Source organism: Ailuropoda melanoleuca, chromosome 13, assembly GCF_002007445.2.
Source record: "Ailuropoda melanoleuca isolate Jingjing chromosome 13, ASM200744v2, whole genome shotgun sequence".
Classification (NCBI taxonomy): Eukaryota; Metazoa; Chordata; class Mammalia; order Carnivora; family Ursidae; genus Ailuropoda; species Ailuropoda melanoleuca.
The window spans coordinates 75,158,461-75,181,393 of NC_048230.1; the positions used below are offsets into that span (position 1 = coordinate 75,158,461).

General features: G+C 46.8%; 1 protein-coding gene across 1 annotated transcript in view; it reads right to left on the minus strand.

The window, feature by feature from the left end:
- ADRA1D (adrenoceptor alpha 1D) overlaps positions 1 to 22,605 on the minus strand; it is a 99,389-nt gene extending 76,784 nt beyond the window's left edge. The window contains exon 1 of the mRNA XM_034641607.1: positions 22,507 to 22,605. Coding sequence (XP_034497498.1) covers positions 22,507 to 22,605 — 99 coding nt within the window. The remainder of the gene's footprint in view (positions 1 to 22,506) is intronic.
- Positions 22,606 to 22,933: the final 328 nt, after the last annotated feature.

A 22,933-nucleotide genomic window follows, 5' to 3' on the forward strand; every position in this document is an offset into this window, starting at 1 on the left:
TTATTATTATTATTATTATTATTAATGCTTTGTGGTATTCTGAGGGGCCCTAGGCCTTTGGCACAGGTTGTTGGGAACCTTCCTGAAGCCATTTTGAGAGAGGGAGACCCCATGTCCTATGTTTCAAGCTACACTTTCGGCTTATGGAGCTGGGCAGGGAGGTGAATGTGGGCAGTGAAGGAACTGGAGAATCACAATAGGGTCTGAGGCATGTGGGTAGAGTCCAGTGAGGGCCTGAGCATTTAGCCCATTCTTGCTGAGGAGGGAAGCAGAGAATGCTTCCATGATGAAATGAAGCCTGAGCTGAATGTTGAAGGTGAATAGGATTGTTCAAGGCAGAAAAAGGTAACCCCCCCCCAAATTCAATATACAACCAACATTGGATGTAAAGATGTTATTTTTTTATTTGGAGTGAGTTTTGCATAAGGGTAGGAGAACAGAGTCTGGGATCGAGTGGGATGTAAAACCTGGCACCATCACTTCCTTTGTGACCTTGAGCAAGTTCCTTAAACTCTCTGAAACTCAACATCTTCAGCTGTGAATTGAGATAATACATCTCACCTCATTGGATGGTCATCCAGTTCAAATGAGATGAACAAATTCTTGACTTGTACAAAGCAAGCTATACTTGAGAAGCTATAGCTATGATGTTCCCAGAGCAAGCTTTTATCATTATCAAATGAATGTTGACGGTTCTCCTACTGTGTACAAGTGTTGAATGAACCTCATCTTGTCCCATGCACCCTCATTTGAGAGGACAGAAGATATTACCCTGGACTAGAGACTCAGCGAGAAGAGGCCACCTGCCCACTCTTACCTTAAGTTGGGTTCCCCAAGCAGCATGCATCAGGTGAGTATGAGTGCAAGTACCTTACTTGGGAGGTGATCCACTGGCTGGTGAGGGGAAAGTGAGAGAGAGAAGGGAAGTCAGCCTATGCAGGAGGCATTTTCAGTCTAGTTCCCACTGTGGGAGCTCAGTTCCACGGGAACCCTCTAGGAGGCAGTGTAGAGCGCATGCCTCAAGGTTACCCCAACCATGGGGGATGCTGCATAGTTACCCACCAACTCCAGTTGTGGCTGAGTGCCCATCCTGGGGCATTTGGCATGCCCAGTCTGTGCTGCAGGCTGCACAGCAGACCCCAGGGGCCAGAGAGCAGGTGTGCTGGCAGCTGGGTGTGGGACATGGCAGTGGCCAGGGGGGTGCCTTTGACAGGATACTATCAGTGTCCCTTTCCATGGTCTTGTGGCTGGGGAACTGAGTGACTACATGAGCGGGGATGGGTGCCAGGAGATAGGAAGGGAGGCTGAGGACAGATAGACCCGGGACGGGTGCTGCTCCTCCTCTCTGGCATTTATGCTGTGCCTCAGTGAGCAGTCTGGTTTGGTGCCCTGGACAATGTAAGTTCTCTGTTTAAGATGCTCTTCCCTTAACTTGGTGACTTCCCTTAACTTATGGATAACTTGAAGTTGATTTTACCACTGTTGCTTCATCAAAAAGAGAAAAGAAAATATTTGACTACCTCCCCAAGGTTCTCTGCCTTCAACCCTGATTCACCTGCTCTTAAATTCCCCACCAGTCTTCTCATATCCAGAGAAAGATTGTTAAACATTTCTATTCCCAGGCAATTTTCCTATGTGAGCGTCGCACGACGTTTTCTCTGTTTAGTGCTATGGGCTGTAACCTGACCCTAAGAACAATTTGGATCCAAGGGGGTTATTTGGGAGATAGTCCCAGAACTCTCTCTGAGGAGTGGGGAGGTGAGAGAGGGAAAGGAGGACACACCAGTGGAGGGCACATTAATGGGTTGGTGGGGGCCCTCAGGAAACTCTGTCCTGCTGGGGCCTCTGCTTGAATGTCCCTCGAGGGGTGAGACGTGAGGAAGCTGGAGCACTGCCCCCAACCTTCCCCCACCCCGAACTGGGTGAGGGCTGCTGCTGAGGAGCGAATTCCCAGCCACTTCCTGCATGCTCTGTGCTCAGAGGAGCCCTTCCCCAAGCAGATGGTGCAGTCAGCTGGACCTGCAGGGAGACCAGCTATGGGCGCTCGCTGGAGGACGGAAGGAGACCCTCTACCAGGAATGCACAGGCCCTGGAGGTCGCTTGATTTCCTCCTGGTGGGGGCACAGACACAAATGGGAACGACTCCTTCATCATGCCACTCCCCTGCTCAACCAGCTTCCATGGATCCCGGTCACTTCATCTGAACTAACTTCCCGAATTCTTGCCATTCCAGCGCTGCTTGATAATTCTTTACCCTCCAATCCATAAATAATTATAACCATAACAGAATGCATAATTAATCAAACCGACATTCCTGCTTTCCACACCATGTATGCTGTGGGAGCTAATGCACATTTGGCTGATGGATTAAATTGTTTTGGACCTGCCTCGGCAGCCGTACACACGGCTAGCTGTACCCTCATTCCCAGCCTCGCTCCCGCCTCACCCCTTCTGCCTGCCCTGTGCCCGCGCACAACTCCAGGCCCAGCTGTGGCTATACCTCCACTGGGTCGTCCTCTTCCCCTTGCTCCCCCACGGAGCATGTTAGTGATGGTCACTCGTCAGGCCAGGGGCTATTGGCCACCTGGTTGAGTGTTGGCTCTTGCTGCAGGTGTGAGCTTTGTCTGCCCAAGGCTGGGGCCTGAGTCTCTTCTCTGTCCCCATGGCACAGGCATGCACAGGGCCAAGTCATTGAACAGTCTTCCATGAACGCTGGCGTGATGGGCACTGGCGACGTGATTATGGGGACTACAGTGGATGCTGTTGGTGCCCTGGCCACGTCCCTGCAGCATTGCCTCTGCACGGTGAACACTGTGACTCTGCCCCAGGACTTCCTTTTCTGGCTCGGGAGTGCATATGGCCCGTGTGCAGGGCAGGAAGAGGTGACGTATATATACACACACGCACAATGAGCTACAGAGAAGGAAAGACACCTCGGCAGATGGCAACTTCCTCATCCTCAGGTGAGATGACTTTGAAGGGTGTGCTGCGTGCTCCCCCAAGGCTGGGCCTGCCTTGCCAGCCCTACACACAGCCAGCTTCATTCCCAGCCTTGCTCACGGGAGTAGCTCCAGACGCCCAGAGTGGTAACTTGCTGGATAATATACCCCCTTTTGGGGCTGCCTTCTCTTCTTTTTTTCAGTTCCCAATTGTCCCATGAGTGTCACTTCTCCCCAGATTAAACCAGCCCTCGAATCCTTATCTCAAAGTACGCATTCAGGGTCACCCAAACCATGTAGGTGGCCTCAACGTGAGAACCAGTGGGTCTAGGGTCCTTGAAGCATTCTGAGATTGTTGGGGTTCACTGTGCCTATGATGAGAACTGGGAGACAATGAGTGTTAGGGGCCAGGTGGAGCTGAGGTGCTGCACTTGGAGGTAGGTCTGCTGAGGTCAAGGGAAGGGGCAGGTGGGCCTGGGAAGCAGGGTTTCTCAGTGTAAGCTCCTTGCTAAAGAGGAGAGAGCTTGATGAACTTGGAGTGACCCTGAAGCTTGTTAGGCCCCAAGTATTGCCAAAAGACGTGCTTTGACTGAAAAGTTTACTACAAAGTAGCTTGGGTAATGGAAGAAAGTGCCACTTTGACCAGCCAAAACCCACATCTTCTTTCTGGGCCCGAGCGGCTGCTTGGGTACCTTTGGCCAGAGCATCTGCGTACCTTTGTCCTGACACAGTACTTGATCTGTTCCCAACTGAGGGAAACTTGGGAAGTGGTTACGACCTACCGTTTGGGGTCATGGATGGACCTCTGACCCCATCTCAGACTCACCTCCAGTCCTGGCTTCAGAGAGCACCTCACACTTGCCATAGACTGATTTTTCCCACCCCTGCCATTAGACTAACCTATGAGTCTAATTTCAAATATTGTTCCAGAAACAGATACTATCACTATCAGGAGATCAGCAAAGAGAAAGTGGGTCCCTGAGTGCAGCCCACCCATAGCTGGAGCTCTAAAGACACAGATCTCCTATGGGGTAGAGGGTCTCCTATGGCCTGAATTCTAGAGGATTCTATAATGTGACCTTGGCAATGAGAACCAAAGGCCTTCATGACTATGTGAATTTCATTTCTCATGCATCCATCTGTTCATCCTGAATCTGGAACACTTTTACCCATTGAAGGAATTAAACAGGAGTTGGAAAGAGCTCAGCAAGACCAACCAAAGACTCAAAGAACATTTGGCTCAAGGAAATTCCAGAAGAGAAAGAGCTGGTGAAAAGGGAAGCTGGAATCCTGGCAGCTACCTTTTACCCAGAGCAGGGAGGGTAGTACAAGCTGCCAAAGGAAAGATCCAGGAAAGGCTGGGAAGCTGCCTTCATACATGGGTAAGGATGAAAGAGGCAAGAGGACTCCATTCTCCAATAAAGTGTAACATAGAAGCAATCAGCTTTGTTGGGTCTGGTTAAAGGGAACCCTGAAGGTGTGCTGGGGAATTTGTTTGGTAGAAAAGCTTCTGCACAGCCAAAGAAACAGTCAAAAAAACTAAGAGACAGCCCACGGAATGGGAGAATATATTTGCAAAGGACACTACAGGATGAAGGACTGGTATCCAAGATCTACAAAGAACTTCTCAAACTCAATACACGAGAAACAAATAAACAAATCATAAAATGGGCAGAAGATATGAACAGACACTTTTCCAATGAAGACATACAAATGGCTAACAGACACATGAAAAAATGTTCAAAATCATTAGCCATCAGGGAAATTCAAATCAAAACCACACTGAGATACCACCTTACGCCAGTTAGAATGGCAAAGATAGACAAGGCAAGAAACAACAATTGTTGGAGAGGATGTGGAGAAAGGGGATCCCTCCTACATTGTTGGTGGGAATGCAAGTTGGTACAGCCACTCTGGAAAACAGTGTGGAGGTCCCTTAAAAAGTTAAAAATTGAACTACCCTATGACCCAGCCATTGCACTACTGGGTGTTTACCCCAAAGATACAGACGTAGTAAAGAGAAGGGCCATATGCACCCCAATGTTCATAGCTGCATTGTCCACAATAGCCAAATCATGGAAGGAGCCGAGATGCCCTTCAACAGATGACTGGATTAAGAAGCTGTGGTCCATATATACAATGGAATATTACTCAGCTATCAGAAAGAACGAATTCTCAACATTTGCTGCAACATGGACGGCACTGGAGGAGATAATGCTAAGTGAAATAAGTCAAGCAGAGAAAGACAATTATCATATGATTTCTCTCATCTATGGAACATAAGAACTAGGATGATCGGTAGGGGAAGAAAGGGATAAAGAAAAGGGGGGTAATCAGAAGGGGGAATGAAACATGAGAGACTATGGACTATGAGAAACAAACTGAAGACTTCAGAGGGGAGGGGGTGGGGGAATGGGATAGACTGGTGATGGGTAGTAAGGAGGGCACGTATTGCATGGTGCACTGGGTGTTATACGCAACTAATGAAGCATCGAACTTTACATCGGAATCCGGAGATGTACTGTATGGTGATTAACGTAATATAATAAAAAAAATCATTAAAAAAAAGAAAACCTTCTGACTGGGAGAGAAAAGCCTTGGTTTTATTAATTCTAGTTATTTCATTAACAGGATGGATAATTTTTTCTTTCATGAAATTAAAAAAAATTGAAATCTCATTCATTCTGAAAAGTGAATGAAAGTGTACTGCTCCTTGATGAATTTTCATGAACCAAACTCACCCATGTAACTGGCACTTGGTTAGAGAAATGGAAGATGATTAACACCTCCAAAACCCCCACCCCATGCTCTCTTCCCAGCCCATACCTCCTCAAGGTTAGCTGCTATCCTGACTTTTAATAGCATAGATTAATTTTGCCAGCTCTTGAAAGTTAGATCAATGGAAATATTCAGTGCATATTCTTTTGTGTCTGTCATTTTCTCCTCAACATTACGCATGTGCAATTTATCCACATTGTGCGTAACAACAGGCCATTCTTTTTCATGGCTGTACAGCATTTCATTTTATGACTATACCGTGGTCTGTTTGTTCATTCTGCTTTCGATGGATGTGTGAATTGTTTCCAGTTTTTAGCTATTGTGAATAAGGTTGCTATGGCGTTCTTGTGCATGTCTTGACAGATATGTGTTTGCATTTCCATTGCACAAGCCCCAAAGAGCGGGATTGCTGGGCCACAGAGTAGGCATCTATTTTGCTTTTGCAGATACTACAAAGTAGTTTTCCAAAATGTTTTCAGCAACCTCACTCTCACCAGTGATGTATGTGATTTCCAATTGTTCTGTATTCTTGCCAATAGTTGAAGTTTTGTTTTTCATCTTCACTATCCTGGTGGTTATGAAATGATATCACATTATGGTTTTAATTTGCATTTTCCTTATGACTAATCAGGTTGGGCACCTCACACTTATATGTTTATTGACCATTTGGATATCCTCTCTAGTGAAGTACTTGTTCAAAACTTTTGCCCATTTTTCTGTTGGGTGGTCCGTCATTCTCTTATTCATTGCCCACAGTGGCTGTGTGATTTTGGGCAATGCACTCTCCCTTTATAGACCTTTGATTTCTCACGTTATTTATGTTGTTATTGTGGAGTTAACTCCAACCTCTAAGGCTCTGGGGTGGGCGCACAGTCCTGGACTTTCAAGTGAGCTTATTTCATCGCCACGGCCCCTCACAGGCATAGGTAAATGACTCAGGCTGGTCCAGTGAGACATTTGGGAAGGCTTTGGGAAGGCAAAACTCTTTCTTCTGGGATTTCTGGATGTAAGAATGATGTCAGATGATGTTAGGCTGAGGTTGCTCTTGTGGTCTAGTTGCCATTGACCCATGAAGACATGAAGAGTTGGTCAAAGTGAAGCCAACACAAGAAGAGCAGAGAATGGAAAGCGAGAGAGAATGAGGGGTGAGGAGAGGGAGAGAGAGAGAAAGAGAGAGAGAATTGATGCAGCCATTCATTTTATTTTTTCTGTGAGCCAGCATTTTCTTTATCACTTAAAAGGAAGAAAATTAGTTTTCCAATTGCTATTGATGCCCTGCCCATGTTATCCCTTTGGTGCTCATTCTTCCCTTTCCCACCTAAAGCTTCCTGCCACAAGCACTTGAGACTGGGGATGTTTCCCAGTCTTTGGAATCTCTTTGTATAGGGCAAGTTGGAATGCTGGGGCATAGGAGTCCTGGGAGTAACCCTGACCTAATGACAGATGGGAGTTGGTGGATAAACACTCTAGCTTCCTCACCCTTATGTGGGACACCCTGATGTGTTCTATATATGCCCTAAAAATTCTCCAGCAGAAGTGAGCTCCCAGCTCTTCACTGTGGTGACCTGCTTATTGATGCCCCCTTCATGGGCTGCCTTCCTTGCCTTATCTCACTTTTCCACTCCTCGCTTGGTGCTGCCTGAGATTACCTCCTAAATGCATGGTAATTCTTGTCTCAGAGTCTGCTTTTGGGAGATTTCAAACGAAGATAATGAAGGAACTGGACTCTAAACCAAAATTTCCATGAGCATTATGGAATCCAAGTTAATGTAATGCAATCAGGTTCAGTTTGAGGACTCTGTATGGAGCTTGAGTAAGTCCCTGAGGGTCTAAATAAGTGTAAAGTCATCTCTGCCTTCAAGAGACCTACCAGTTTGTTGAGAAGATAAGACTCCCAGATAAAACACTTGAATAAATATATCTCAGAACTCTGATGTTGGCAGGTGGGGGCCCTGCCCTGGGGGTATCTGGCTAAATTTGGCTAGAATCCCCAACTTGATGGCTCCTGAGAGTCCAGAGACTTCCTACCAATTTCTTCAAATTCCCAACAACAGTGGGCACAAAGCCCATAGCCACAGAAATCTGATCACACACAGCATTTTGACAGTTTGGCAGTTTTAGGGAAGGTTTGGAAAACTATGAAAGTAATCATGTCTCTCACCTCACAGCCATCTCCCATGCTGCTGAGGTCACATCTCCTTGAGCTCTACCTCCTTCCAGAAGGCCCTTCTCATTGGGTGCTTCCCCGGAGCCATTGGCTCAAGCTTGGTCCTGATTGTTTCCTTCCTGGTAGAAAGCCTGCTGGTCTAGCCAACCTTCTCCAGGGCTCTTTGGAAATTGGAGTAAATAAATGTTTGCCCTTCTTAAAAACTGAAGTCTAGTTTGATCTTGAAGTTATCTTTGACCCCCCTCTTTCTCTCATCCTTCAAATCCAATATGGTGGCAAAACTTATTGGTTCAACTTTCATGATACATCCAAAATCTGAGCACTTCTTACCTTCTCCACCACCCTGGCTTGAGCCACTGCCTTCTCTTTTGTTGATGAATGCAACAGCCTCCCCACAGGTCTCATGATTGCCAACCTCATTTTCCTTACTAGAAGCAGATTCATCTTTCTAAAATGGCAGGTCACAGTAGTATATAAACTCTGCTCAAAACCCACCAAAGGCTCCTCATCTCATTCAGAGTAAAATATGGAGCCATTCCATGATACACAAGGGAGGGGTTGGCTTTCATCACTGCTTTGACCTGAGCTTCTACTGTTATTCTCTTTGCCCACTCTGATCCAGCCACACTCGCCTCCTGCTGTTTTCTGAACCTGCCGAGGAAGGTCTCACCTTAGGGCCTTTGCACTTTCGTTCCCTCTGCCTGGAATGTTTTTCCTTAGATTTCAGCAAGACTCATTCCTCACTTATTTGAAATCCTTACTCGGAGTGACCTTCCTTGATCATTCATATAAAATATCACCCCCTATTGGTACTCTCCAGTGCCTTATTCTATTTTTTTCATCCAGTTGATATATTAATTGTATATAAACTTAAAATCATTGGTTTATTGTTTGTCTCTCTCCACCAGTATATAAACTTCTTGAGATCGACGAATTTGTGGTTGTTGATATTGTAATCTTGGTGCCAAACACAGAATGCTTGTTGAATGAATGAATGGATTTCAACCTTGAGAAAGTGTGGAGCTCCCAGGGCTGCTCCTGAGCTTTGATCTACAGAAATAACACAATAATATTATAATGGGGATGATGATGGTAAGACTCACTGCTTGGTCTGAGAGCACAAGTGAGACCATGTCTCTTTAGTATTTAAATTAAGCCTTCCTTGTTACCTACCCAGATTAATGGTAATCCAGTATCTTTCTCTGGGCTGAATTACACTATGAGATTTACATATTCCAATGGAAGCCGTCCTGCTTCTAGAATCCCTTCAGATAGAATTGAGGAATCTTATTAATCACTGGCAGATTCCTTTTTCCTGATGCTCGCAGCAATTCACTCTTCCTGCAGCAAGACTTTGTTTGTTAGAGAGAAACACGGGTGAAGGGGGAAGACCATGACTCTTACATCAGTGGAAGATGGTAGCCATACGTTTTGGCTTTCCTTTCCTCTCCAGTGTCAAATGTGGGGCTCCAGCACCTTAGTTCCAGAAGAAGAAGAGTAGGCGATGTCTACTGCTGGGATGGGTGCTGCAGGGAGCACCGGCACAGCAGTGGGGAGGTTAGCTGCAGCTGCGATGTGTGGGCTGGGAGAAGCAGAGGCTGGACCTCTTGTTTCATGCCCTCTTGATCAGGCCGCAGGCTGGTCAAAGCAGTCAAGGCAGAAGGCTGTTGAACTTATTTATAAATGACTGTAGGAGCAGGAACTTCCTCACAAGGACACTTTCTTCTCAGCCTGTGGGATGCTGTGTCCGTGCCAGGAACCTGTCGTCTCATCTTCTATGAGGACGTCACACCCATGACTGTGATGTCACTTACTCCTTCTCCCATGGCGGCGTTCCCTGTCACAATGGGAACACTTGCTCTGCTAGCCTGCAGTGACCTTCAGATCCTCACGCCCTCTACCGGGGTCCAGCCCCTCCAAAGCGAGTGCAAGGTTTAAAGATGTGCATTTTCGGGGCGCCTGGGTAGCACAGTCGTTAAGCGTCTGCCTTCGGCTCAGGGCGTGATCCTAGCGTTCTGGGATCGAGCCCCACATCAGGCTCCTCCGCTGGGAGCCTGCTTTCTTCCTCTCCCACTCCCCTGCTGTGTTCCCTCTCTCGCTGGCTGTCTCTCTGTCACACAAATAAATAAAATTAAAAAAAAAAAGATGTGCATTTTCATTGCAGTGCTCAACTGCAGAATCACCATCCTAGCCCAGAGTTTGACTAGGCTGGTTGCCCGTGTGGTGACCTCAGAAGGGACATTTAACGGCATGTACCACACGGGGTATGATTTCACCTTACTTCAGAGACCAGCCTCTGCAGTAGCTGTGACCCCACTGTGTGCGTGGCAGTTTTATAAAACACTCCCCAGCAACTTAATTATTAGGGAAAATGTGGTTTGTCTGTAATCACTCTGCTGTTGTCGTATGTGAACCCCCGCCCACCCAGTAATGGTTGAGGGAGCAGATTCCCCTCCGCCCCTGCACCCCTATTTTAGAACTTACTATGATGCAATATTTTAGCCAGTCCCCTTTAACTAATGCCTGGGATCTTCAGCATAACATTTCTTCCATTCTCAGCCACCTCACCTCTTCTCTCTTACATGGATTGGGGTGTACGGGCAAGGGGCTCATGAGTCTCTGTAATCCTGGAGAAGATGAGGATTCTGGGTCCATGTGAGGTCTTTCTATGGCCCTCTGGCTCCTCTGTCCCTGTTCTGGTTATCACTTTCCCTGCTGAGACTTGGGCTGAGGTCTTGCCTCTGTCTTTCATCCAGCTTTGTGTCCTTGGCTAAGGGACTGGACTCAGCGTGGGGGCACCCTCATCCCTGCCAAAGCTCACCTGTGCTGGCTGGGTCCCCTGGCTCCTCTCTCCCCACCGCCCATCCCCCAAGGAAGCCTAAAGGAGTTTGTGGGCCCCCACCCCAAACTGGTAGAACTCAGAAGCAAGTTCTCACCATTTTTACTTGGACTTCAGATCTCTGCAAATAGCCCCAGTATCTATCGCCTCCTAGATTCTTGTACAGGAGTCAGTAAGTGCTCAAATGTAGCTGTTAGTCTATCTGGAGAAAGTATCTCCTATTTTTCCAACAGCAAGCTTTCCACCCCCTTCCAGGAGTTCCCTCCTTCCCTGCAATTTTGAGTCCCAGCCCTGGATTAGGAGCCAAGGGTACAACAGCTGAGAACGGGAGCTTGGGAATCAGGCAGCAGCCCTAAGTCTGAGTCCCAGCCTTATCATGGGGATTTTTATGGCCCTCTGGCTCCTCTGTCCCTGTGCTGGTTATCACTTTCCCTGCTGAGACTTGGCCTGGGGTTTGTTACAATATTCAGCCGTGGGCAGGTCATTTTGCCTCATTAGGCTTCCGTTTCCTCATCTGTAAAATGGGAATAATCATATTTGCCTCTCAGTATCATGAAGATTAAATGACACTGAATGCTCAGCACGTGTTTGCTGAATGAATGAACTCAGGGGCCAAATGAATGAGCTAGCTGATGGGTTGGACTTTGCCAGTTTACTTGTGAGCGTTGTAATGTTAAGGTAAACACTCTGGCCAGACTTCCTGGTCTCTCCCCCCAACTACTTTTAAGTAAAAGCCCCTATTTGTCTGTGATTGCTTTTGTCTTTGCTGTAGTTGGTTTAGCTTCACAGCAGATGGTGAGCTCTCCAAGGGTGGAGACCAGAGCTCCTCCTGTCTCTCCCTCAGCTTGGCAGATGCTCAGTAAATAGTCACTAGCCGTTGTGTCCTATTTGGCCAAAAGGACTCCTGAATGCTGGCATGGAGAGAGAGAGGCCAGGCCTGAGATGAGCCCTTGGAAGAACCGGCTTCTGCCCTCCCCAGCCACCTGGAAACTCGCTCTTGCGTCCTGGATATGGAAGCAGCTCAGAGTAGCTGAGACATTAACTTACATGTGGAGTGAAGACAAGAGGGCCCAGGGACACTTAGACACTCCACACCCATGGGTCCTTCTAAGGGAAATTGTATCACCTTTGGTGATAAGGAAGGGGCCCAAGGGTGGACAAAACACAGGCTGGCCATGAGAAAGCTTGGCGTGAAAGGTCAGCTTCATACAGTAAAGCAAATAATCAGGGCAATCAGACAATCCCTTTATGGAATTTTACCAGGAAGCTCTGGAAAGAACCAGCCAATATGTATTGGGGGAAAAAGAAGAAGATAGGCCAGTGGCCAAGACACATTGATGGTGAAGAACAAGAATGATGATCAGAGAGCTCTTCAGGCTGAGAGGAGCCCACACAACTCAGTCCCTGGAGCTGCTTCGATGCTTCTTGCTTCCCTTGAATGGAGTTACCTGGGCGGGTCTCTGTTTCTTTGCTGTGGTTAGAAGACCTTGCTTTGCAGATTGAATGTGATAACAGAACGGAAGCCGTAGCCAAATCAAGCAGGAAGGCCATGCCAAAGCCATTGCTTCTCAGACTTTCGCATGCTCATGGGTCACCCAGGGGATCTTGTTAAAATGCGCCCCCTATTCGTTAAGTTGGGGTGGGGCCTCAGATCCTAAGTCCCTAAGAGCTGTCGTTTGAGGCTGATGTTGCTGGTTGGGGGATCAGGGTTTGAGGAGCAAGGGCTTAAGCAAAAAACACACACACATACACACACATACACACACGTGTGAGTACACACATCTATCACCAATTATAAAATTTTACACAGAAGTTATGTGAGACGCCACAGCTCATCTCTAGTTTGTTGTTTAAACTTGTCACTTTTCACTTAGCTCCACTATAAAGCTGAAGAAAAAAAAAGGACGTCCTAAAACAACCAACTATTTTTATTTTTGGCATGAGAATCCAGGATAGGTTAAAAATGAAGAATAAATGTTCTTTAACTTAGCATAGGTTTCTTTTGTGTTTTAGGACAAGAAAATTCTGTTGTTTTTTTTTTTTTTAAACTATAAGAGTTTATTTAGCTTCTTGAAATTGTAACCTCCTTTAAATGTCTCCCTGGGGAGGACTCATAGAACAGTAGGGAAGAAATGGATTATTCAATAAATGGCGCTGGGACAATAGCTTTACAACTTGGGGGAAAAATCAATTTAGAGTCTCATCTTACTGTACACCAAAATAAATTTCAATGGATTAAAGAACCAAATATAATACAAAAAAGATTATAAAAGCATGAAGGAATCTCTAGATGGGGAATACTTAATAAAGTTAAAAAAGTTGGAAGAAGTCATAAAAGTTACAAATTTTATTATATAACATTAGAAATTTCTGTCTGTAGTTCTTCCTGCTCCCACCCCATCGTAATTAAGCAAAAATCAAGTTAGTAACAGAAGATTATACACATCATGGACATCGAGAGAGGGCAGTTCATGGGGCGTCTGGGTGGCACAGCGGTTAAGTGTCTGCCTTTGGCTCAGGGCGTGATCCCGGCGTTATGGGATCGAGCCCCACATCAGGCTCCTCTGCTGGAAGCCTGCTTCTTCCTCTCCCACTCCCCTGCTGTGTTCCCTCTCTCGCTGGCTGTCTCTATCTCTGTCAAATAAATAAATAAAATCTTAAAAAAAGGGCAGTTCAATGAACTCTGTGCATTTGTCAAAACTCTGAGCTGTACCCTCAGCAGAGAAAACCCTCCTCTATGTAAATCAAAACACAAGTTGCAAACGAGATATAAAAGAAAAAGAAAAATAGCTGTTGAAAACACACAAACATTAAAATATTGGCAATACACCAAACCAAAGGTTGATGTTCTTCTTTTTTTTTTTTAAGATTTTATTTATTTATGTGACAGAGCAAGAGATCACAAGAAGGGGGAGGAACAGAGGGAGAGGGAAAAGGAGGCTCCCCACTGAGCAGAGAACCCAATGCAGGGCTTGATTCCAGGACCCTGGGATCATGACTTGAGCTGAAGGCAAATGCTTAACCAACTGAGCCACTCAGGTGCCCCTGATGTACTTCTTTTTTTTTTAAATAATAATTTTATATTATATTATGTTAGTCACCATACAGTACATCCCTAGTTTTTGATGTAAAGTTCCATGATTCATTACTTGCGCATAACACCCAGTGCACCACGCAATACGTGCCCTCCTCAATACCCATCATAATTTTGAATTTGGTAAGCATAATATTAATATCTCAACAGGCACATGAGTGAGCAGACAAGTCATAAGAGAGGAAATTTAAATGGCTAAAATAATAAAATGCAAATTCACTCATCATTGGTATTTTAATGTCCCACCTAGCAAATTAGTCCAAAGTAAAGGAAAAACAGGAATACCCAGTGTGGGCAAAAGTGTAGTGTGGTAGACTGAGTAATGACCTCCAAAGAGACCCATGTCCTAAGCCTTGAAACCTTTGAATGTTATCTTCCAGGGCAAAAGGGGTATTGTAAATATGAATAAACTAAGGATTTTGAGATTATCCTGGATTATCCAGGTTGGCTGTAAGAGTAATCACAAGTGTCCTTACAAGAGGGAGGCAGAGAGAGATTTGTCTGCAGAAGAGCAGTAGGAGATGTGCCAATGGGGGCAAGGGACTGGAGTAATTCAAGGAAAGGGTCACATGCCAAGGAATGCAAGTGACCTCCAAAAGCTGGAAACGGCAAAGAAATGGATTTTTGCCTAGAGCTTCCAACCTGGCTGACACCTAGACTTCATCCCATTGAAACTGATTTTGGACTTCTGGTCTCCAGACCTATACGGGAACACATGTGGGTTACTTTAAGCCCTTAAATGTGTGCTAATTTGTTACAGCAGTGGTAGGAAGCTAATGCATGCAGTGGAACAGTTTTTCGCATCAAGTGTAAACAGGAACGCCAGCAGCGCGAACTCTTTTGCAACATTTTCACCATATGTGGGAAAAACTATAAAAATTGTATATCTAATGATTTAGTCATTCCATATCCGGGACTCTATTTCAAAGAGACAATTTGGTAAAAGCCTCTTGCATGAAATGCTCATCATCTTTATAGTAGCAACAAACTGCAAACAAATTAAATGTTCAACAGAAAGGGAAAGATTGAACTACAGACTATCTGAGGACAGATTATCATTAAACCATAAAATCTTTGGAACGATTTTGTAAAAATATGGGGCATGTTATATTGCATAAATATTACATAAGAGTAAAAGTCAAGATGTAACATTATATATGCACCATGATTTCAACTGCGTGAAAATATACAGAAATAAGATTGAAAGGGTATAGACCAAAATATTTGCTGGGTGTGGATGATTATTTTTATTCATTTGACTGTTCTACGTTTTCACATTTTCTATACTGAGTGTCCATTAGTTCCACAATGAACTAATTAAGATCAGTAAGTGGTCCCCTTAAAAATGGAGGGCAGGAGCCCTGGATCTTGAGGTTGGTGTCATGGCTAAACCCTTGAAGGAAGTAGGAGCTCTGAAGAGATTGTCTAGGGACAAGGCAGAGAGGAAGAGAGGAGGGGTGCAGGAGTCTTAAGGGCTTGGCTGGTGGAAGTGAGAGTAGCACAGCAGTGAACGGTGGCTGCCTGTGAAGGAGAGGAATTTGGCTTTGATCTGAGAGAGAGCTATGGCAACTGGTTAGCAAATTTGGGGATTTGGAATCATTAGATATAAAATCATGTAGATACAAAATTTTTATAGCTTTTCCTACGTATTGTGAAAATGTTGCAAAAGAGTTCACACTATTGACGTTCCCATTTGCAGTTTATGCAGAAGGCTGTCTTACTGCAAAGTTAGGTCTTAACAGGCTTCACAAAATACATCTTTTCAGGAAAAAGGAGTAATCACAGTTGGTTGTCTACCCAATATCCGCTCCCTCTTCCATTCCCTGGCAGAACCCCAACATTGTGCTGGTGGCCTGCCCCCTACTCCCGCTCCCCCAGTCCAAGCCCATCAAGAAAGCCCATCTCAGCCCCAGCAGGAGATGGGAAGGGGGTGGGACGGTTCTGACTAGTCTAAGCCACTTATGGAAAGTCCATCCCACCTCTGTCAATATATATTTCTGGAAGCCAGATTTAAGCTCCTGCATCACAGAACTTAGAGTAATGCCTGCACTCAACCGATGCTCAATAAATGTTGATGAATGAAAACAGTCAGCACTTGGCATTCCCCTAGCAATTGTTCTTAGTCCAGGAATGGATACATGACCTAGCTCATTCAAACGAGGCTGAAGAGAAGGACTTTTAAGGTTATACGAAAGGTTCTTTGTGTTTTCCACTACTTTGAACAAAGAAGTTCACTGCCCCTGTTGCTTGTGGGCACCATCTTGCCACCTTGAGAAGCTAGCCTGAGAGTAAAGCGCCCACAGAGGAGGGCAGAGCTGAGAGAATCTCTACAAAAAGGAGCCAGAGCTTACTCTATCTCTCTACTTCCAGTTATGTGAGTTCACACTTTTTATTTGGGACCCTTTGTGTTGGCCTTTATAATGTGGGGTACCACAAGAGTCCAAGGATTTTTGGTGGAAAGCTCTAAAATATTTAGAATGTCTAGAATTCCACTTATCTAGGGCTTACCCCGGGTCAGCCACCCTGCTGAGCTGATGCAAGTGGCTCATAACCAGGTATGGATTTGTACCCAGTGAAGGAGCTAGCTGTTCACTAGATTGACAGGATGGGATCTTTTTGGTCTTAGAAAGGGTAAATGAGTGGCTGTGTTATTGGGGTAAATATACGGCAAGAAGAAACCAATGATCTTGGGTTAGGGTGTGCCTCAATCAGGATGGGGTATGTACATTGCAGTAACAAGCAACCCCCACAACAAAGGCTTGTTGAGAGCTGTGCTGCACGTCCATCATGATTTGGGGAGGGGGGAAGCTCTGCTCCTTGTAGCTGCCAGGGATCCAGGTTGTTGGAGCAGCCACAGTCTTAAATGTCGCTGGTCTTTTGGAGGAAAAGAAAGATCTCTGGAGTGTTTCACGTAGATAATTAAATGTTCCACCTCACAACTGGTCTGTGAAGCCAGATTTGTGGGTGTGTAAACTGTGCTTAGGGCTCCATGCCTGTTTTATTTTTATTAATTATTTAATCACTTTATTTATTTATTTATTTATTTATTTATTTATTTATTGAGAGGGAGGAGGAGAACGAGAGAGCAAGTAAGCCCAGGAGAGGTAGTGGGCAGGGTAGAGGGAGATGGAAAGAATCTCAAGCAGACTCTGTGCTGAGTGTGGAGCCTGATGTGGGCTCAGTCTCATGACCCTGAGATTATGACCGGAGCCAGAATCAAGAGTCAGATGCTTAAGGGACTGAGCCACCCAGGCGCCCCTCCGTGCTTGTTTTAATGCTCTGCTGTTGCCATGTTGAAATCCTTAATAATTTTAAAACCAAAGCCCCACGTTTTTATTTTGCCCAAGGCCCAATAAATTATGTAGCCAGCCCTGGTGATATGTGTTGCTTATATTTACATCTCATTGGCCAGAACTGATCACATGTCCCGCCTGGACCACAAGAGGGCAGAGAAGTGCAATTCTAGTTTGAGCCAGAAAGAACCAGAACATTTGATGAACAACATTGAAGAGGACTAGAGACTACCTAAGTCTTTCCTCTTGCGGAGCTGAGGGAAAGCTTCCCCCTGGTATGCAGAGCTCTAGGTTGTAGAAGACCTTCTTCACATAAAGGTCTCAGGATCCTTCATGAGAAAAAGGACACAGATTTCATTGTCTGTTCCTGGAGGTTCAAAGTTATGGAAATCTGTTGGGGTGGACCAAGCCCAGGGGCTGGGAAGAGCAGTGAGGTTCCAGAATTGAAATTCACTCAGCTGAGGATAATGGGACTCAGTATGAAGGCCAAGGGGTCGGTGAAGGAAAACTTGTTCCACCCAATGTATGTGGAGCTGGGAACTCTCTCTCACAGTGATCAGCTCTGGGATCTGGTGAGTGAGCATGGGCTGGGAATGAAGATGACTCAGCCTTGGATCCCAAACATGAGGCCTTTGCTGCATCTGGGCCGGGGAAGTCCATCAGCCATGGACAAGGATACACAGGCCCCGTGTTGGACACTGACAAAAAACGAGAAGTTAAGTCCCAGCATTGGTGGGACTCCAGTTCTCTCTGGCACTTGGAAGCAAGAATGAACCCTCTTCAAAATGATTCAGGTTCCACGTTCCTTAGAAAATTTGCAAGGAGGGGCTGGCTTGAGACAGAAAGATGTTGGACTTCTAATAGCACCTGAATGATTAAGACAGTGTGAAAGGCGATACTCTCTATCATATGCTGAATTGGGGAAGTAGCTGACGTGGTTACTTTGCAGCTTAGCCGGAAGAACCCTGTTCATGTAAAACTATCTGAGAGAACTCTCTCAAATTGGGTGGAACATCTCTCCCAGCTCTTGGGGCAGCCAAGTGGAATACCCATGGGACCACAGAGCGACTCCAGTGAACTCTTCTGTGGATCAGCTGCTGCGTTGGGGGGTATAGATTCCTGAGACTTGGGCTCAGCCAGAGAGTGGAGGATGGGAAAAGTTGTGTTCCAGAAGATCTGCTTGGATTCATGGCATACCCACAGCCATGTGAAAGAGGTCCATGGGACCACTTGTGCTCTTTGCTTGTTCACCTCAAGGTCAGAGCTCTTTCGGCTTTTACAGGGAGTCTCCTGGAAGACAGAGGTATGGTGGGGAGAAAAGAATTCATTGCAGTGAGCTTGACAAAATGAGCATCTCACCTGTGCTGAATGCTGTTGGTGTCCTGCCCAGATTCCCTTTACCAGGAAGGCGCCTGTTTTCTCCATCACTGTGGAGCTGTTGTGTTGGCTGCTAAAGGCTCACAAGGGGCTCCTTCTCCCAGGAACTGCTCTCCGCTGAGTGGAAACTACCTTCTCTTGGAGGTTATATGTCCCCTGCTGGGGAAGGGCAGCTTTCAGCCAACAATTGACATGGTACTAAAGACTGGCCCTCTTATCTCAAGGTATGTCTGCTCAGTGGTGCCACTCATGCCCAGAGCTCCCCGCTTGACACCAGCTGAGGTCACATCCTTGCTCGGCTCTGTCCTCTGCCGCGTTTGCTTCTCTTGTTCCCATTCTCCTGAGATCCCTCCCCCACTAGATTACGTGCACCGATCTCCAGCTCAGATGCTGCTCCCAGGGAGCACACGCATTCTCCTTGTGTGCTTGCAGAAGTGTTTGGTGAAGAAAGGACAAAGGCTCCCAGGCAGTGGGATGGGGGAGGTGGAGAGGGGAGGCACAATTCTCTTTCTTCATGGATGGAAATAAGCTTCCCAAAGACTGGGGGGGGGGTGAAAGTCACTGAAAAGGTCTCTGTGCAAGTCCCAGGGGTTTGCAGAAAACCACGCAGGATTTGAGGGGCCAAGGTCAGCTCTGGGAGAAGGCACGTGGGCTGGGCTCTGAGCTGGGACTATGTCCCAATACAAGTCAGCGTGGTTTGGGAATACATCTAGTCACAGGTCTTTGCTTTTCTTCCCTTCTCTTTGTCCCCCTTCCCTCCTCTCTCTTCCCCAATTCACTCCTCACCTCTAGAACTTTCCATCCATTTTGAGTGAGGCAGGGCTTCCACGGAGGGTCAAGTCGCTGAGGGTATTCTTGCTTAGTGAAATGGCACTGGGCATGGACTTTGACCTGTGGCCTCTCACCCTGACCCAGCTACATGAGACGCCAAGCACAGCTGTGCTTGCAGAAACCCCCCTTGGACCAGAAGTGTCCTGCATGGCCCCAGTTGCCTGTGGTTCTGGCCACTCCTCCTTCCTGCTCTTCTTTGCTTAGTCTTTCTCTGGAATCTCCTGATCCAGTCTTTTGGATTTCTGGAATTCTAGTTTCTCTTTAGGGTGATCCTGATACAAGTCTTGTTGTGCCTCTATATCTTTTATGCTTAAAACCCTTCCTGGTGTCCCACATTCTCTAAGGTCTTCTGCATAGCTTGCCATTCCTTGCTTGGTCTACCTTTCCCCACCTCTGCAGCCAGTCGCTGCACCCTGTGCACCTCCTGCCTTGGCCCTGCGTATCACACAGCTCTGTTTCTCAAATGACTACTCATCCATCTGTGTCCTTGCTTCTGCTGCTCCCTCCCCTTAGACCACCCCTCTCCCTAATTGACCTTCCCAGAGAGTCATACAAGCCACTTCTCTTCTCTGAACTTTTCCTTGTCATCCCGGAAGCAACTGCCCAATCCCCTGCCTTGGACCCTTTCCTGCCTATCTTCCCCCACGTCATTCAGTACTGATTTTTAACTGGGAACAGCACCACTGCATTGCATTTCTAGGCTACAGAGTTGGACTATAAGCTTTTTGGGGGCAGGACTGTGTCCATTACCTCTTTGAATCTCAGGTGTGTTGCACAGGGCCTGGCACAAAGCACCTGGGAGGGACAGAGTGCACTGGACTCACCATCCACGTAGACTTCCTTCTAGTGCCCTTTTTATACAGAGGGGCTGGAAAAGCAAAGTCCACGTTTGCCAGACTCCCATGAAGCTAAGGCTCTGAACGAGATCGAAACAGAGACCAACTTCCTGCTGCTTCCATCAGTCCTGCTGGCCATTGAGATGCTGGGGTTTTCTGCAGTGCATTCCTGTGGCTAGTCACTAATTTCATGGGTGTTGAGAGGCAGGGCTCAGAGCATCCATGTTTTGTTGGTGTCAGTCTAGAGAGCATGCCCTTACTCTAGAACGAGCATTCCATGGGGGACTTGTGACCGCTGATTATCAGTGAGGTCTTGTGTTCCTGTGGGTGTGGCATGGGAAACAGCTCCTCCCCGAGCTAGTTCAGCCATGTTGTCTTGAGTGTCACGTTTCTTTCAACCCTCCCCAAAGTTCTCTAAGTACCTAGTTTCTTGCCTTAAATCCACTTTTGCTGAATTCAGTTCAAGTAGTTTCCATTTTCGCAACCGCGCCCTGGTTAGTAGAGTATGTTTGCAGAATATTGAAAGATCAGATGGTTCTCATCTAATAAGTTCATTTCACTGATGAGGACACCGAGGTGCGGAAAGAGTCATCCAAGCCAATGGTACAGCCAGGCCTGGAACCAGGACTTTCGTCTCCTCGTCTAGTGATAGTCCTCCTGTACCAAAGTGACATTTCTACCTGCACTGCCTCACCCTTCTCTGCCTTGTGCTCTGGAATGAATCTCTCTCTTCAACAGGTGGGATGGGAACCCACCTTGCTCTAGAATCCTCGTCTTAGGGTTTGCACCTGAGGGGATCCAAATAAGAGAGGAATTCTTCCCTATCAGTAAGCTGGCAAGTCTCAGGGAAGGCTACAGGCCCCAGAGAGGGTAGTTTGGGGAGCAGATTGGCAAGAGATTTAGAGACAGAAGGACCTTGCCAGAGCCCACTACACTTGTCCCTGGAGGTGGACCACAAGTGGACCCCAGGTGCCGTCCCTCCGTGCCGCTGCCCACTGAGATCCTGGCTTTCCACCCCAAGGTAGGTTCCAGAAAGTAGATTGGTTTTGATAAGTCTCTAGTGTCAAATAAGATGATCTTGTTTATATCCCATGAAAGAGAATAAGTATCTGGTCCTTTTGTCAAACTACAAATTCTTCGGAAAATGGAAAAATTACCTCGAATCTACTGTTTTTAGTCTATCCACTGGTCAAACATAAGGTTTGCTTAAAACAGTCCCGCCTGCAGTCAGCCAGTCCTAAAAATCTGAAAACGAGCCCAGTGCCTAAGATCTCTCTGTCTTCACAGAGCAATGATGTGTGGGGTGGGGGCCCCAGGGGACACAGAAGGATGATCGTGGCATGTAGCCTGGACCTCCTTCGGCACGCAGCCCCAGGCAGTAAAAAAAAAAAAAAAACTCCAGAGAAATGATAAGGAGATTTAAAAATAAAAGCCAGCCGAGCAGCCCACAGCATCCCCCTTGCTGGCACCTTGTCCTCCCCACCCCTGGCTCTCAGCACATGGCAGGACCCAAGGCTCAGTCCCCAGGGCCCTGCCTCCTCAGCCACCTTGGGCCCAAGGGCTCTGCCCCAAGGTCCAGCCTGGCCAAGAGTGGTCAGCGGAGCAGAGAGAATCAGAATGACCCACATACTCAGAGATAAGGCCACAGTTTGTTGATTTAGGGGCTTGGTTATTCTCTAAATAAACTTTCCTTCTTCAAAAATTTCTCTTTCAACTGGAGTTGAGTGTTTCCTTGTTATTTTCCCAGGGGAGAAGCTTGTGTTTTGCTTTTCATAAATTTTTCTAGAAACCGTTCCCACACTCACACCCACCAGATACCAAGCCCCTCTGACCCTTCTTAGATCGGCCACGAAGGGTGGATGCTTGGGCTGTGGTGGAAGTCACACATTCTCTTGGAGTCCCCAGGGGTTCAGCAGGGGTGAGGGAGGGAGAGGTTTCTGTGATGAGTACAGGCAACCTGGAAGGTTGAGCATGGGCGATGCTCTGGGGCCATGTAAGAATAGGCATCACAACTCTAAGAGGGGCAGTTACCCTGTCTCCATTTAAGAATGAGGAAACGGAGGCTCAGTGTGTGTGTGTGTGTGTGTGTGTGTGTGTGAGATACGACTCATTCAGGAATGTGTACAACCCAGAGAGAAATGGAAACCCAGTCTAAGACTCAGCCCCGTGCTTCTCTGTCTCTCTGACTGACCATGCAAGTTCGCTATTGTGTCAGGTTAGCTGCTGCCACGTAACAAACCACCCCAAAACTGAGTGGATTAAAACAACTGCATGCACCTAGTTCATGATCTCTATGAGTTGCTAGTCCTGACTGGCCTCGCTGGGCAGCTCTGTTGATCTGGCTTAACTTACCTGTGAGTCTGCAGTCAGCTGAGGTTTGGTGGCCTCGCTCACGTGACTGGTGATCGGCTGGCCGTTGGCTGGCGTGACCATGGGGTAACTGAACCCCATGGTCTCTCTTCCTCTAGGAGGCTGACCCAGGCTTGCTCACAGGGTGGTGGCTGTAGTTTTCCTGAGAGCAGCAAGAGGAGTAACCCTGCCTCATAGCCCTTTTCAAGTCACTGCTCGCATCACCTTTGTCTCTTGAGTCAGAACAAGTCACATGGCCCAAGTCAGATGCCAGGAGTGGAGGAAGACCTCATCTCTCCATGGGATGAGCACACTCTGTAAGGGCGTAAGTACCAGGAGGGGAGAAACTCCCGTTCATTTTTCCAGCCGACCCTGGTTACAAATAGTGCGGTGGCCCACTGGGCCACGTGCGGGGGGGAATAGAGTCCTA